At 37.2% G+C, this 14,598-nt stretch overlaps 1 protein-coding gene across 5 annotated transcripts in view; it reads right to left on the bottom strand.

The window, feature by feature from the left end:
* Nucleotides 1-14,598, bottom strand: part of UTRN (utrophin) — a 481,942-nt gene that overhangs the window by 35,122 nt on the left and 432,222 nt on the right. For all 5 annotated transcript variants that reach the window (XM_047859243.1, XM_047859241.1, XM_047859244.1 and 2 more), the window contains 2 exons: nucleotides 13,546-13,712; nucleotides 12,354-12,465 (listed from right to left, as the gene is read on the bottom strand). In XM_047859243.1, the coding sequence (XP_047715199.1) occupies nucleotides 12,354-12,465; nucleotides 13,546-13,712 (279 nt within the window). The remainder of the gene's footprint in view (nucleotides 1-12,353; nucleotides 12,466-13,545; nucleotides 13,713-14,598) is intronic.

Raw genomic sequence — 14,598 nt, 5'->3', positions numbered from 1 at the left:
TTTCCTTCCCTTCCCCTATGTTCATCTGTTGTGTTTCTCAAATTCCACATATGACTGAAATCATTTATTTGTCTTTCTCTGACTTCTTTCCTTTAGTATATTACACTCTAGTTCCACCCACATTGTTGCAAATGGCAAGATTTCATTCTTTTTGATTGCCAAGTAATATTCCATTATATATATATACACATATATATGTATATACATATATATACATATATATATGTATATGTGTGTATATACACACACACACACACACACACACACACACACACATCTTCTTTATCCATTCGTCAGTCAATGGACATTTGGGCTCTTTCCATAATTTGGCTATTGTTGATAGTGCTGCTATAAACATTGGGGTGCATGTGACCCTTTGAATCAGCATTTTTGTATCCTCTGGATAAATACCTAGTATTGCAGTTGCTGGGTCATAGGATAGCTCTATTTTTAATTTTTTGAGGAACCTGCATACTGTTTTTTAGAGTGGTTGCAACAGTTTGCATTCCCACCAGCAGTGTAAAAGGGTTCCCCTTTCTTCACATCCTCACCAACATCTGTTGTTGCCTGAGTTGTTAATGTCAGCCATTCTGACAGGTGTGAGGTGGTATTTCATTGTGGCTTTGATTTGTATTTTCCTGATGATGAGTGATCTTGAGCATCCATTCATGTGTCTGTTAGCCATCTGGTTGTCTTCTTTGGAAAAGTGTCTGTTCATGTCTTTTGCCCATTTCTTTACTGGATTATATGTTTTCGGGTGTTGAGTTTGGTAAGTTCTTTATAGATTTTGGATACTAACCCTTTATCCAATATGTCATTTGCAAATATCTTCTCCCATTCTGTTGGTTGCCTTTTAGTTTTGTTGACTATTTCCTTTGCTGTGCAGAAGCTTTTTATTTGACGAGGTCCCAATAGTTCATTTTTGCTTTTGTTTCCCTTGCCTAGGGATGCACGTCTATTAAGAAGCTGCTGTGGCCATGGTCAAAGAGGTTGCTGCCTGTTTTCTCCTGTAGGGTTTTGATGGTTTCCTGTCTTACATGTAGGTCTTTCATCCATTTTGAGTTTATTTTTGTGTATGGTGTAAGAAAGTGGCCCAGGTTCATTCTTCTGCATGTCGCTGTCCAGTTTTCCCCACCACCTTTTGCTGAAGAGACTACGTAAATGGGCTTAGTGAATTATTATAAGGCAAATATCATCCAGTCAGGAAATTAAACTTTTCCAGACATTCCAGAAGCCCCTTCCATGTTCCTCATCCCAGTCATAGCCCTCCCTTCTCTCCATAATAACCATTACCCTCATTTTTATAAGCAATAACTACCTTGTGTTTAAAAAATACTTTTTCACCCCAGTGTCTACCCCTAGACACTGTAGTTTAGTCTCACTAGTTTAAAAAAAAATCTGATATCTTTTAAGTCACTTTTAATGTGCAGATTTCTCCTCCATACTTGACATTTCCTTACAATTCATCTGTTAGAAAACACAGGCAATTTGACCTCACTCAACTTTGCCGATTGTGTATTTTTGGTTCAGTAGTTCAGCATGTTCCTCAATCCTTTGGGTATCCTGCAAACTAGCGGCTGGCTCCAGAGGAGGCATCAGCCTCAAGTGTGACCTGGCAAGACTATCTACCACTAGTGTTTGGTAGGCATGTGAGGTCTGGTTATCACTCTTCAGTGATCCTAGCAGCCTTCATGCTAAATATCTATATCCATCCAATGGGGACTTAAAAATGGTAATAATCTGATTCTATCATTCATTTTCATCTGTTAGTTTAAATAATTATATAAAAACATGTCCCTTCATCTACTATCTGGTCACTCAGTAATATAGTTCATTCAGGAAAGGCAGGATTACATGTGTGATTTTTCTCTTTCATTGACTTATTTCCCCAGTAATGCACTGGTTTCCTATCATCCTCTGAAGATGACCACTGTTTAAAATTATTTTCACTTATCATTATGAATTCATAGATTTTTAACATATTTGGTGTATTTTGGCTTATTGTAATTATTGTCAGTATTGAAGCTCAAATTGTCCTATCTTTGGTCAGTAGGAACCTGTTCTAGTTAGCCCCACATAGTTTAAGCTCTACAGGTAACAATATATTTAATGGTCTCTACCAGTTCTTAGGATGCTGTTTCTCTATTATTTTGGTTGTCTGAAGACTGGTCTCTAATAAATCTTCAAGAAGTGCTCTTAGGTACAATATTACCCAAGTTCCTATATTTTGGTGAGAATTTTCCTGTATCTTTACTAGATAATAGAAGGTTGGCTTTCTCAATATCAAGTCCTTGACTCACATTCTTTTTTTCCCTGAGTTTCTTAAATATGTCCCTCCATTATCTTTTGGTATAAAGCTTTTCTGTTGATTATTTAATTTTCTTTCCTTTTTAAGTCATATTGTTCCTTTTGTTTAAATGGCTGGAAGATTTTTTTTTCTTTTACTTTATATGAGATTTAATCTTTTTAAATATAATGTGTTGTCAAATTTTTTTAATGTTTGTCCATTTGTTTATTTATTCATTTTCGAGAGAGAGATAGAGAGAGCACAAGCAGGGAAGGGGCAGAGAGAGAGGGAGACAGAGAATCCTAAGCTTGAACATGGGGCTCGAACTCACAAACTGTGAGATCATGACGTGAGCCAAAATCGAGAGTCAGACACTTAACCACTGAGCCACCCAGGCACCCCTGAGATTTAAACTTGATACTTTGTAGTGCTCAATTCTGTCACTGTTGTGAAATTAACTTTCCTAATTCTGGAAAGTTTCTCTACCTTCACAGAGCTCCCTCTTCTTTTGCTTTTGTGGAGTATTCAAAAATAGGGTACTTGAGTTTGATTTCAGGGTCATCTTCCCTTGCCCTACTTTAGATTACCCATTTCTTTCTTTCGTCTCTGTTGCTCAGACCTGCTATGTCAGTTTCATTCTTAGCAGTATGTCCAGTGTGAGGCTATTGCTGGAAGGAAGCCCTGGTGGGTCAGGTCTGAGGACTCCAGAAACCCAGCACCCCAGAGACGGCAGACCCTCCCTTCTGGGCTCCTCCCAGTTTCACAGTTCTCCCAAACCAGCCTTTTGAGTTTTCCACTAAAGACCTGTTGTCTATTTTGCGGTTCTCCTGTTCTCAGGCACCTTGCTTCCTTTTTTTCCTCTTAAAGATAATGATATTCTACAGGTTTGTGGCTGGGTGGTGGCTTGTTTGGGGGATACCTTACTACCTAGTTTTGGTGTAAATGTAGTCCAGGAGGTTAGTTTTATTGTCTAGCTGCTCTCCTTTTACTTGACTAATTTAGAAATGGGAAGAAAATGACAGTCAAAAGATACCGAAAAACTCTAAAGCTACTTCTACCACCATCTGCCCCAAATCTTCTGGCTTGACTTTTAAAATTTTTTAATTTTATTTTTGAGAAAGAGAGTGAGTGAGGGCGAGAGGGGTAGAGGGAGGGACACACAGAATCCAAAGCAGGCTCCAGGCTCTGAGCTGTCAGCACAGAGCCCGACGCGGGGCTCATACTCATGAACTGCGAGATCATGACCTGAGCCAAGGTCGGAGGCTTAACCGACTGAGCCACCCAGGCACCCCCCTTCTGGCTTGCTTCTTAACAAGCACAGAAGAACTTATATATCCAAACGAGGACTGTCTTTCCAACTGTCATTTCTGGAAAGCTAATGAAGGTGAGTCACTGGGAAAAACATCTTAAAACTAAACTTACACAGACAAGTAGGCACGTGAATACTCAAAATTATACTTCCCTCCACTGTGCTGCTATTAAGTAGCACAGAGATAATGATGAAAACTTATTTGGATAATAAGAAGTAATTAGTTCTCAACTTGCACCCCACCAACTAATACAAATGAATGCATAAAATATAAAAACATGTTGCTTGAATTATAAAAGCTACCCTGGGGTAAGTCTATCCATGTGACTCTACCAAAACCTTAAAAATTCCTGTGTAAGCTGGCATCAGATGATTTTTCACTCTTGAGTTCTATTTTGCCAACCAAAGTTGGGAGTATTTTAAATTTTCCTTCATTTTATTCCTTGACTGAGGACAAATACAGACATCATATAAAGCAAAACTTAGAGCTAATCTTTTACTTGTGTTTGTGTATCTATATATAAAGGCATGTGTATTATTCTACATATCACTGTTCATATTTTAAACTGTATATTCTTATTATAAATGCTGATACCTATGTATTATTGAACTTCAAAAACATGGATATATGACTGAGAGTCTTTTCGTTCTCATTAATGTGAATTAAAAGGAGCAACAAGGCTGAGGTAGAAAAGAATCTAGAATTTAGAAATGTTAACCCTCATAACATAGTTAAGTAGATCCTTGAATAAATTGCTTTACTACTTCGGCTCAAAAAACTCCTATTAACCACCAAGGATCCACAAAGCAAAAAATACAAAGGACTATTAACAATGATGTCAAATCAGCTAGAGGCCGCCAAAACATCCAACTTATAATTACTTGGCAATTTAAGCAAAACATCAAAAACGACTGCAAATAAACAAGCAAAACCATGTTTATTTAAAATACCCCCCAAATGTCTTTGGCTCATAACTTGGATGGCAATACCTACTCTTGAACAAATACTCCGAACATCAGAGCTTTAACTGTTCACTACAAAGGTGAGTAACTTCTGGACCAAGTAAAACAAGGAAGTACAAAGAGGAAAACCAAGGTTCTATAAGAAAACAACACAGCCATTTGGCACATGAGTAGAATAATTAAACATCATTGCTTGGATTGTGCACAAGTGTAAAAATCACTGTTGAACAGCACCATCGTTAGCAAGGTTTACTTCTTAAACACAGAAGTCAATAACCCCAAACGCCACATGCATACTTCTAAGGAGTACATTTCATTATCACAGGACTTATCTTAAAGACATTCCAATAGGGTTTTTTTTTCAATTGCAAAAACAACTTCTCAGCATTGATTTAAGTTTCATTGATTTCAACAAGTTGAAATTCAGATACCATGAATTCCACGAATAGGATGGAATTAGTAAGACAAGCTTGGAGCCTTTCAAGTTCTAATGGAAAAACATGAAACTAAAAAATTAGCATTAACAGAATCACCATGGGGTCAAGAATAAGTAGGGTAATAAGGCACCCAAAGGAAAAAGGATGTCGTCCAGACTTCGACTTAAGAGCTAATGACACACTCTAAATGCACTCAACTTCCTGGGAGCACACGGTAAGGGGAGCAAGAACTGAGAAGCCACATCAGGATGCCGAGGTTACAGAAGCGGCAATGATCCTGCACATTTGGCCAACTGGCAAACATCTCACGTCTCATCTGAAGAAACAACACTGCCAAAAACAAACGTCACTAGAGCAATGCACAGCTTTCCTAAGAATGAGCCAGCATTTTCTTGTATTTGATTTTGATAGTCTTACAAATACACTGATGCTGGCAGGTGGAGGGGAGTGGACAGAACAACTAATTCTGGTGTTTCCCGTTGTTCTTGTCTGCTTCTTGCTAACAACATACAGTTGGTTTGTAAAGGAAAAATGCGATTTCACTTTTAACTTTAAAAGAAAACCTTCTCTGTTTTTTTCTCAGTAGAAAATGGGTTTTTCTACAGTTTCTAGAAACACTGAAATACGAAACTTTGGTGTATTTCCCCATATATTAAACAATGTTGGCAAGAATATGCTTGAATCTATTGCTTTAAAAGTAACATGCATTTGCTTAAAAAATGCAATACAAATGTGCTTTAAGTGTCCTTAGTGTAATAAGCTGTTTCCCATAGCAGTATGTTTTTCCTGTCCTCCCCCTCTTCTTATCAAAATCTCAATGAAACATCAGTGAGTTTCAGTGAGACTAGTCCTGTCTAAACCTTGCACATACGCAGAGAATTTTGTAATGATTCTACTCCATCAATTTGAATACTGGAATAGCTGATGTTGCTGACTTTTCTAGCAATAAAATTTTGCAAACATCCCATCTCTTCTCCCTAAGCTAACACGTCTCTCAAACCATCTGCCTATCCCCACTCACGCTTCAGTTCTAATACCTGTATTTGCCAAAGAAAAAGCACCCTCATTATTGCCTTTCTCCATTTCTCCTTTTCTCTATGTGGACTGCACCACAGTCCCTTACCAGATGCTCACAGCCTCTGCCTGGTTACCTTTCTTTCCCTGTTATCATAGACTCTGCATTCTTTGACATATAAACACATTCCCCCACATCTTATTCCTAACAGGAACTGCAACCCATCTCTTCAGTGAATCCTGATGTTCCTGTGATAACAATGTCTCCCCCACCATCCTCTCTCCAGGACGGGCTGTATGACCTCTCCCCCACAAAGGCCAAGAATAAGTGTTTACAGCATTTTGCCCTTAGACTCAATCTTCTCACCAACTAAAACCAATGTCCCCATCCACTCCCCTTTGACTGTACTTGGCCAGGCACAGCTGCCTGTCACTTCTAGAGACATACTGATGATCTTCTAAATGCCATCTGATCTCAAAACCTTTTATGTTCTACATTAGCCACATATTGGGGTATGTTCACACCTCAGACCTTGTCATGACTCAAAACATTGTTCAGTCCTAAATCTCTAACTTGGAAAAAATAACCACCCTGACCCTGGCCCCTACTTCTTTAATATGAATAAACCTGTTCTTTCCCCCCATGATCTTGATCTTGAGCCTTTCAACCCCATTTGGGAGTTCTTCAGTATGGGGACAGCTCAAAGCAATCCCAATATCATTAAGAATCATTCACTCCCTTGGCCTCTGACTACACCTACCATCTTTTTTAATTCCAAAGCGACTGAGCAATGATGGAATCAGTGCAAATCCTTGCCAATTAGTCTCAGCTACACTCCTGTTGCAATGTAGCCATCAATTTGCTCATCCCTTGTTGACTCATGCCTGTCCCCAGCAGCAATTCCAAACATTTTCCATTCTCCTTAATATTTAACCCTATCCAGCTCTCTCTTACTGTCAGCAATTGTATAAGCTCTTATAAATCATATGTGAAATGCATCATCCTCTCTAATTTAAACGACTATCTTTTACATGTCTTAACATACAAAAATGTTTATAATTTGAATTAAATTTTGGTTATTTCCAACAGGAGCACACAATCTTCTTTTAAAAGACACAATCAGGGTAATTTTCACTATGAAATTAAATGATTACAAACTGTTATTCTAATAAAAAAGAAATTTAAAATCTAAACATCTTTAATAGAAAATGTCACTATTTTTCAAGTAAATAGTAATCCCTGAATTCAAACATGTAGTACACAGGTAACAAGAAAAAATTTTGACTATTATCTTAATCCACAAACTTAGTCATTTTTAAAAAATACATCAACTTAAATTTCTCCACATGGAGGTCTTTTCTTTCCTTCATTACATTTTCACTCTATCTCCAAGTCCACAGCAAAATGCCTATATACTAGAGCACCCAACAAATAAAACACTCCAGCAAGCATACAGAAACCAGTTAGCTAATGCACCTAATTATGTATATTTCTCTAATGGAGTAAAATCACTAAATCCAGGCCACCAACTTTGAACACATCACCTTTTCTATGACTTAGTTTTCTCTTTAAAATGAGAATGAATTAGATGATGTCTTAGATCTTTTTCGGCTTTAAAATTCTGTAATTAGTGTTTATAATATAAGATATAAGCTCATTTAGCCTTTATGAGCCAGATTTAACTAAGCGTAGTAAGAAAAGTGCAAGATTCATTTCTGTCCTCAAGGAGTTAAGAGAGTTGAGAGGGCCAAAACACCACACAGAAAATAATACAAGATAACATACAATCCAGTATGTTATCAGAGTCTTCCTGAGGGGAAGCCAGAGAAGGTAGGGAAGATTTTACACACGATGTAAAAACTGACACGTTTTTGTGAAGGGGTGGGATTTGGAGGGATGGAGAGACAAGGATTAAACAGAATTTTTGTCATGTTGGCTGTTTTAGATGAATTCTACCTGAGCCTAATCACAAACTTCTTAAATGGACAAAGTTGGGTTATACAGTGGTAGAGGGAAAGACAAGTTTAAAAAAGACATCTGCTAGAGAAAGAAGAACTCCACTTCTGTCTATAAATGGTTTACTAACAATTTCAAAAAATGCCTTCATAAATTATGATAGAGAATTCACACACCATTCGTCTGCTTACATCCAAAGATAAACATTGTCACAGTAAGCTGATATGTTTGAAGAAATATTTCTGGAGCTTGGAGGGTTTAAAATAAGCCTTCAGAAAACTTTCAACAACAGTCACTTGTTACTGACTAATGAAGTCAGTAATATGACTGGAGCATCATCCCAACCACAAGTGGAGATGCGCTATGAGAAATGGAAACACCAGGATCTGCCAAGAAGGTCTGATCCATTTACACGCAAGCAGTGGTTATCACTGTATTGAAAAATTCACATTTCAGGGACGCCTGGGTGGCTCAGTCGGTTAAGTGTCTGACTCTTATTTTGGCTCGGGTCATGATCTCATGGTACATGGGATCAAGCCCTGTGTCAGGCTCTGCGCTGACAGCACGAAGCCTGCTTGGGATTCTGTCTCCCTCTCTCTGCCCCTCCCCTGCTCGTGTTCTCTAAATAAATAAATAAAAAAAGAAAAATTCATGTTTCAGTTCATTTTCTTATTTTTTAAAATTTATTTATTTTGAGAGAGACAGACAGAGAGAGAGAGAGAGAGAGAGAGAGCAAGAGAGAGCAGAGGAGGGGCAGAGAGAGAAAGAGAGAGACAGACAGAATCCTAAACAGGCTCTGTGCTGTCAGTGCAGAGCCCTATGCTGGGGTCGAACCATGAGATCATAACCTGAACCAAAAGAGTCAGAAGCTGAACCAACTGAGCCGCCCAGGGGCCCCCCTTGAGTTCATTTTCTAAGGCAGACGTCAAAAGAGTTTAGGGAATGTTGGGTAAAAGATAGATGAAGTATAAAAAAAGCTTACTTAAGGGTGCCTGGGTGGCTCAGTCAGTTAAGCATCCGACTTTGGCTCAGGTCATGATCTCGCGGTTCATGGGTTTTGAGCCCCACATCGGGCTCTGGGCTGACAGCTTGGAGCCTGAAGCCTGCTTCAGATTCTGTGTCTCCCTCTCTATCTCTGCCCCTCCCCTGCTCATGCTCTGTTTCTTTCTTTCTCTCTCTCAAAAATAAACATTAAAAAAAACAACAAAAAGCTCACTTAAAAGAGGAGAGCAAAAATCCAAAGAATGTGGATGAAAAGAAAGAAAATTTGGAGAAGAGTTCATGTAGTCATTCATTACTATTAATTCAAGAGTATACTGTTCAAAAATTCAATTTGAATTTGAATTGAAATATATTTTTAGTCATTCTATCAAGGGTTGTGGGGTCAAATACAGAAAATAACCTGTCATAAGATATGATTTATGAGCAGGTTGTTTATTAAGATCACTACACAAACTCCGGAAAAGGGGCAAAGGACCTCCCAAAGCACATTGGCAAAAAGGAAGCCACCCCTTACAAAGCAGGGTAAGCTGTGATCTTAGACATGACAACAATGGCTTTGTAAAATCCAAGTAACAAGAAAAGCTTTGGGTAATATACAGAATTCATTCAAAAATGACAGTTGGAGAGTGAAATACATCAGTGTATCCCTGATTCTCAAGCCAAATGACTGCTGTTGAAGAGATGCAGATTTCAAATTGTATGGGTATTTTGCAAAATCATTAGGAATTGTTGTATTTAAGACCATGAAAAGTAGTAATTTTATATACATCTTTACTTACTTTATACATCTTGAAACATGTAGTCATTTTTATACATTTTTAACGTATATTTACTTTGTGATTTTTCCTATTTTGACATTAACTTTTTATAATCAGTTTCCTAAATGCCTAGATCTAATCATGCAATTATATATATTTTAAGTTTATTAATCTATTCTGAAAGAGAAAGAAAGCATGATTGGGGGAAGGGCAGAGAGAGAGAGAGAGAGAGAGAGAGAGAGAGAGAGAGAGAATGAATCCCAAGCAGGTTCCATACTGTCAGCACAGAGCCAGATGCAGAATTTGAATTCATGAACTGCAAGACGATGATCTAAGCCAAACTTGGATGCTTAACCAACTGAGCCACCGAGGCACCCTATCTAATCAAGCAAATACTAATACTATACTTCTCTCCAATGTCTTACAATGACCAACAGGGTTCAGCACAATCTGATAACCCCCTTTTTCTTTAATCTCAACTCCTACCACTCTCTCTATTGTGGAGGAAGAAATTCACTCTGACAGATACACTTGTTTCTTTCTATTCCCGTGTCATTCCCCCCTTCTTTCTTTCCCATCTGCATGAATGTGTGACTTGTGCAGTTGCAGGGGTCCCACACTCACAAGCTCCCTAAGTTTGGCTTAGTGCTCTGCTGTTGCCATGCTGAAAGTTGTAAGACAGTTTGAACAAGGGGTTCCATATCTTCACTGTGTGAATGACATAGCTAGTGTGACCTCTTGTGGAATATACTCCACTTTCTTCTGTGCTCCAACCATGCCAAACTCTTGCCCATTTCCAGACTTCTGTGTCTGCTGTTTCTTCTCTGAAATACCTTTCGACTTCTTTACACAACTGATTCTTTCTCATCCTTCAGTCGCAATTCAAATAATTTCTCAGGCCAACCTTCCCTGATTTCTTTATCTAAAGTGCCTCCTCTAATCTTCTGTCTCATTATCCAGTTATTTCTTTAAAGCCTGCTTACTATAATCTGTAATGATCTCATTTATTTGTTTCTTTGTTCCTTGTCACACATCCCCTCCTCCTAAATGGAAAGTAGCAGGAAAGACTGTAATCTTGTTTATCTTGGTAGTACACTGATGAATTAGAGCTGAGAGCAGCATCTGACACAAGGTAAGTGCTCAATATTTATTTGTTGACTGAATAAATATGTTAATCATAGTAATAAATGGTACTTCATAAATTTTCTTGGGGGATTTTTTTTCCTAGTTGAAGTTATTATGCACAATGGGTATTTCATCTATTATAATTCCATAGCATTTTCTAGAGATTTCCTCTCCATATGTGGGGTACCTATTATTTGAGATAAGATACCTAAGACTGTGAGATTTACATGTGTATATTTTGTAAGTATTGCTGCCTTTCTGTCAATTTATAATCCAAAGAAGTAACTCAATTCCCTAAACAAAAGAAAATGTATAGTCTATGAATAAATTTTGGTTTACTATTTGGAAGGAAGCTAAAAAATAGCTGTTGACAGAAAATGAAGATACTTCAGAAAAAAATAGCTTTAAATCAAAGGAACAAGAATCCATATCCAATGCTAGCAAAACTGGAATATTAATAAAATGTGATAATAATGTAAAGTAGTAGAAACATCTTTTGGAAATAAGTTGACATGAGGAATTTTGGCCATAAAAATACTCATTTCATTGACCTAGATCATTTACTTCCAGTGTTTTATTCTATAGAAATGTAATTTATGCAATATACAGAAAGAGCTATTTTCACAAAGATATTCATGAGTGTTGTTTATAATATCAGATAGTTGAAAATAAAGTGTCCAAATACGTTTGAGAAAGTGGCTAAATTTTAGTAATTCACTCAAATATTCTGTAACTAGGAAAAATCACACTGTGTGACAACAGGGGGTAACACTACCATACAACGTGTTCAGTGAAAAAAAGATCAAAATAACGTAAATATAAAAATAAATCTGAACAAAATCAGAGATTTGATTTGATTTAGGAGCTAGATTTATGAATTTTTTTACTTTTTTTACATTTTCTACTTTTTTGCTAATATAAATACATTTAATTACGAAAATATATGTATATATATGTATTTTAAGTGGGCTTCATACCCAGTGTAGAACTCAGCACAGGGCCTGAACTCAAGACCCTGAGATCAAGATCTAAGCTGAAATCAAGAGTCTGACACTTAATCCACTGAGCCACCCAGATGCCCCTGAAAATACATTTTAAATGTGTCTAAAAGAAACATGGTTTCTGAACATATAGTATCATTTTCAATGTAGGTCAGTGTGAGCTCTTGAAAAAAGGTCCCTAGCAAAAAGTTAAGTTTAAAAATCAAAACATAGATGTACACAAAATGTAACAGAGTAATTTTTCTGAAAAAACTATAATTATTTTGTATTAATGTATTTGTATTTTGTATTAATTATTTTGTATTAATTAATGTATTAACATAGATGTATTTGTTTAAAAGAAAACAAAACCACACACAAAAAATTAGTTAAGTAACCTTGAAAGTGATTTTTTTCCATAAGAAGTTAAGTCTAAATGAACAGAATAATTTTGACATTAGTTAATTCAAAAGAAATATGTTGTTAAAAAAAAAAACAATAGGAAGTGGCTCAGTACTCACAGGTATACAATATTCCACCATTGGGTAATGTAATTTGTGACCTTTTGCTGTTCGACCAGAAAAAAAGCAACTCTGGCAGACATCATAGTTAAAATGCTTGAGGCTTCTATACCTAGAGAGAAGAAAAGAAAGTTCATTGGCTTGTATGTCTATTATTTAATCCAAATCAATTATTTGTGGTAAGGAATTACTTTCATCCAAATCACCATGGAAATAAAAGGCAGACCGGCCACAAATGTGGAATTTTTCTTAGTACCTTAGCTCCAAATTAGGGCCAGGAGAATCTTGAATTTCACAAGGGAAATTAACAAAACCACCTCCCAAGTGGAAAAAAAAAAAAAAAGCAAAATTTGGAATTCAAGTCTCTAAAGCATGTTTCCATCTGTTTCAACATGATGAGAAGACAAATACCCACGTCAGAAGACTTTCTGTAATGTGTGAATGGGAATGCAAATGGCAGAGAATTAGAATCATGACACATCCAACTTTTATACCATCAGTAAGAAGTGAATCTCAAAATTTCCTGACAAAGCTTCCTCCTGTGAAGGTGAACAGTAGGGTTCATCAACTTCACATTAGAACTGGGCAGAAGTAACAAAGTAATCAGATGATTTCTCACTATTTAAATGATGCTTTCTGGGGGTGCCTGGGTGGCTCAGTCGGTTGAACATCTGACTCTTGATATCAGCTTCTGTCATGATCCCAGGGTCATGGGATCAAGCCCCACGTCGGGCTCTAAGACTCTCTCTCTCTCTCAACCTCTCCCCCATTCCCCTCCAATTTTTCTCTAAAATACATTTTTAAAAAGTGTTGCTTTCTGCTTACTCAGTTTGATTTTTGCAAAGGCCTTACAACATCACTGAATCCTATCAGAGCCATGTATGTATAACGAGTCACACAATTATCATGCATGAACGTTTCTGGGATCTATATGAATAGAAATTCAGAAAAATCTCTGTTTCTGGGGCAAAGTGGTATAACAATAATAATAATAAAAAGATAAGTTTCATGTAGTGGCTATAAGAAGGAATGACATTTTCAGATAGACGGAATGAATATGCTAAGCATCCCATTTATTGAGGACACAAATCCCCAGAGGGAATCAGTGGGAAGGGATGACGGACATACACTGAAGTCACAACAAAACGACAGAAAATAGTCTTGCGCCACCACTGGAGACAGATCGTCTCACCTGAACCCAACAATTGGACATTCTTTACAGATGTTGCATTTGGCCTGATGTTTTGCGGTTTCGGCCGCTGCCACTCGATGTAAAACCGGTAGCCAAACCATGGACTGTGGCTCCAGACGCATCCAATCTATAAACTCTTTCACACTTATCTCTGGCTTGTTGTTATTCTGGTAAAGAAACAAATATATGGAAAGTGAAGAAAATGCCTTCATTTAAATTGCAGCTGGTGTTGTATTATAATCTTCTGAGGACTACATGAAGTGAAAGAAAAGTTATAAAACTGTTTCCAGGCCAGTTAAATTACAAAACGTTAAAGGCTCTTCATCGGACAGAAAACCTTAGAATTTAAAATTAGAAAAAGCAGAGGTTAGGGGCACCTGGGTGGCTCAGTCAGTTAAGCAGCCGACTTCAGCTCAGCTCGTGATCTCGCAGTCCGTGAGTTCGAGCCCCGCGTCGGGCTCTGTGCTGACAGCTCAGAGCCTGGAGCCTGCTTCAGATTCTGTGTCTCCCTCTCTCTCTGTCCCTCCCCTGCTCATGCGTGCTCTCTCTCACTCTCTCTCTCTCTCTCAAAAATAAATTAAAAAAAAAAAATTAAAAAAAAGAAAAGGCAGAAATTATACAGGAAGGAGAAAAAAACTCAATACATTAAGAGACTCAGATTAAAAAAAACCCAAAAACCAAATCACACAATTTTAGTACTATCTTCACATAAACATTTTAATCCTATAAAACTCATTCATTTAATCTTTCTCCTGCTTTTGTGAAGGTTGAACCAGTACATGGGAGAATCATATTTAGAATTTTCATTTGGTATTTTTTATATCTCTAAAACAAGTAAAAGGGCCATTATAAAATGTAATAACCCATAACATCAGAACTCCTTAAAGAGATGGTGTGAGCATTTTTTTTCTCAGCAATAATAAATCACTGGATATGCTTTGGCAAAATATCTGTAGCCTTTTCCTTTACACATACGTATAACATCAGTAGCAACATTTCTAGAATGCTTTTATATACAGCAAGCATTAAAAAGAATTTTGAGATTCGTATGGA

The sequence above is a fragment of the Prionailurus viverrinus genome, chromosome B2, assembly GCF_022837055.1.
Source record: "Prionailurus viverrinus isolate Anna chromosome B2, UM_Priviv_1.0, whole genome shotgun sequence".
Taxonomy (NCBI): domain Eukaryota; kingdom Metazoa; phylum Chordata; class Mammalia; order Carnivora; family Felidae; genus Prionailurus; species Prionailurus viverrinus.
Note: the sequence above shows the minus strand (reverse complement) of the source record. Positions and strands in the feature narration are given on the sequence as shown.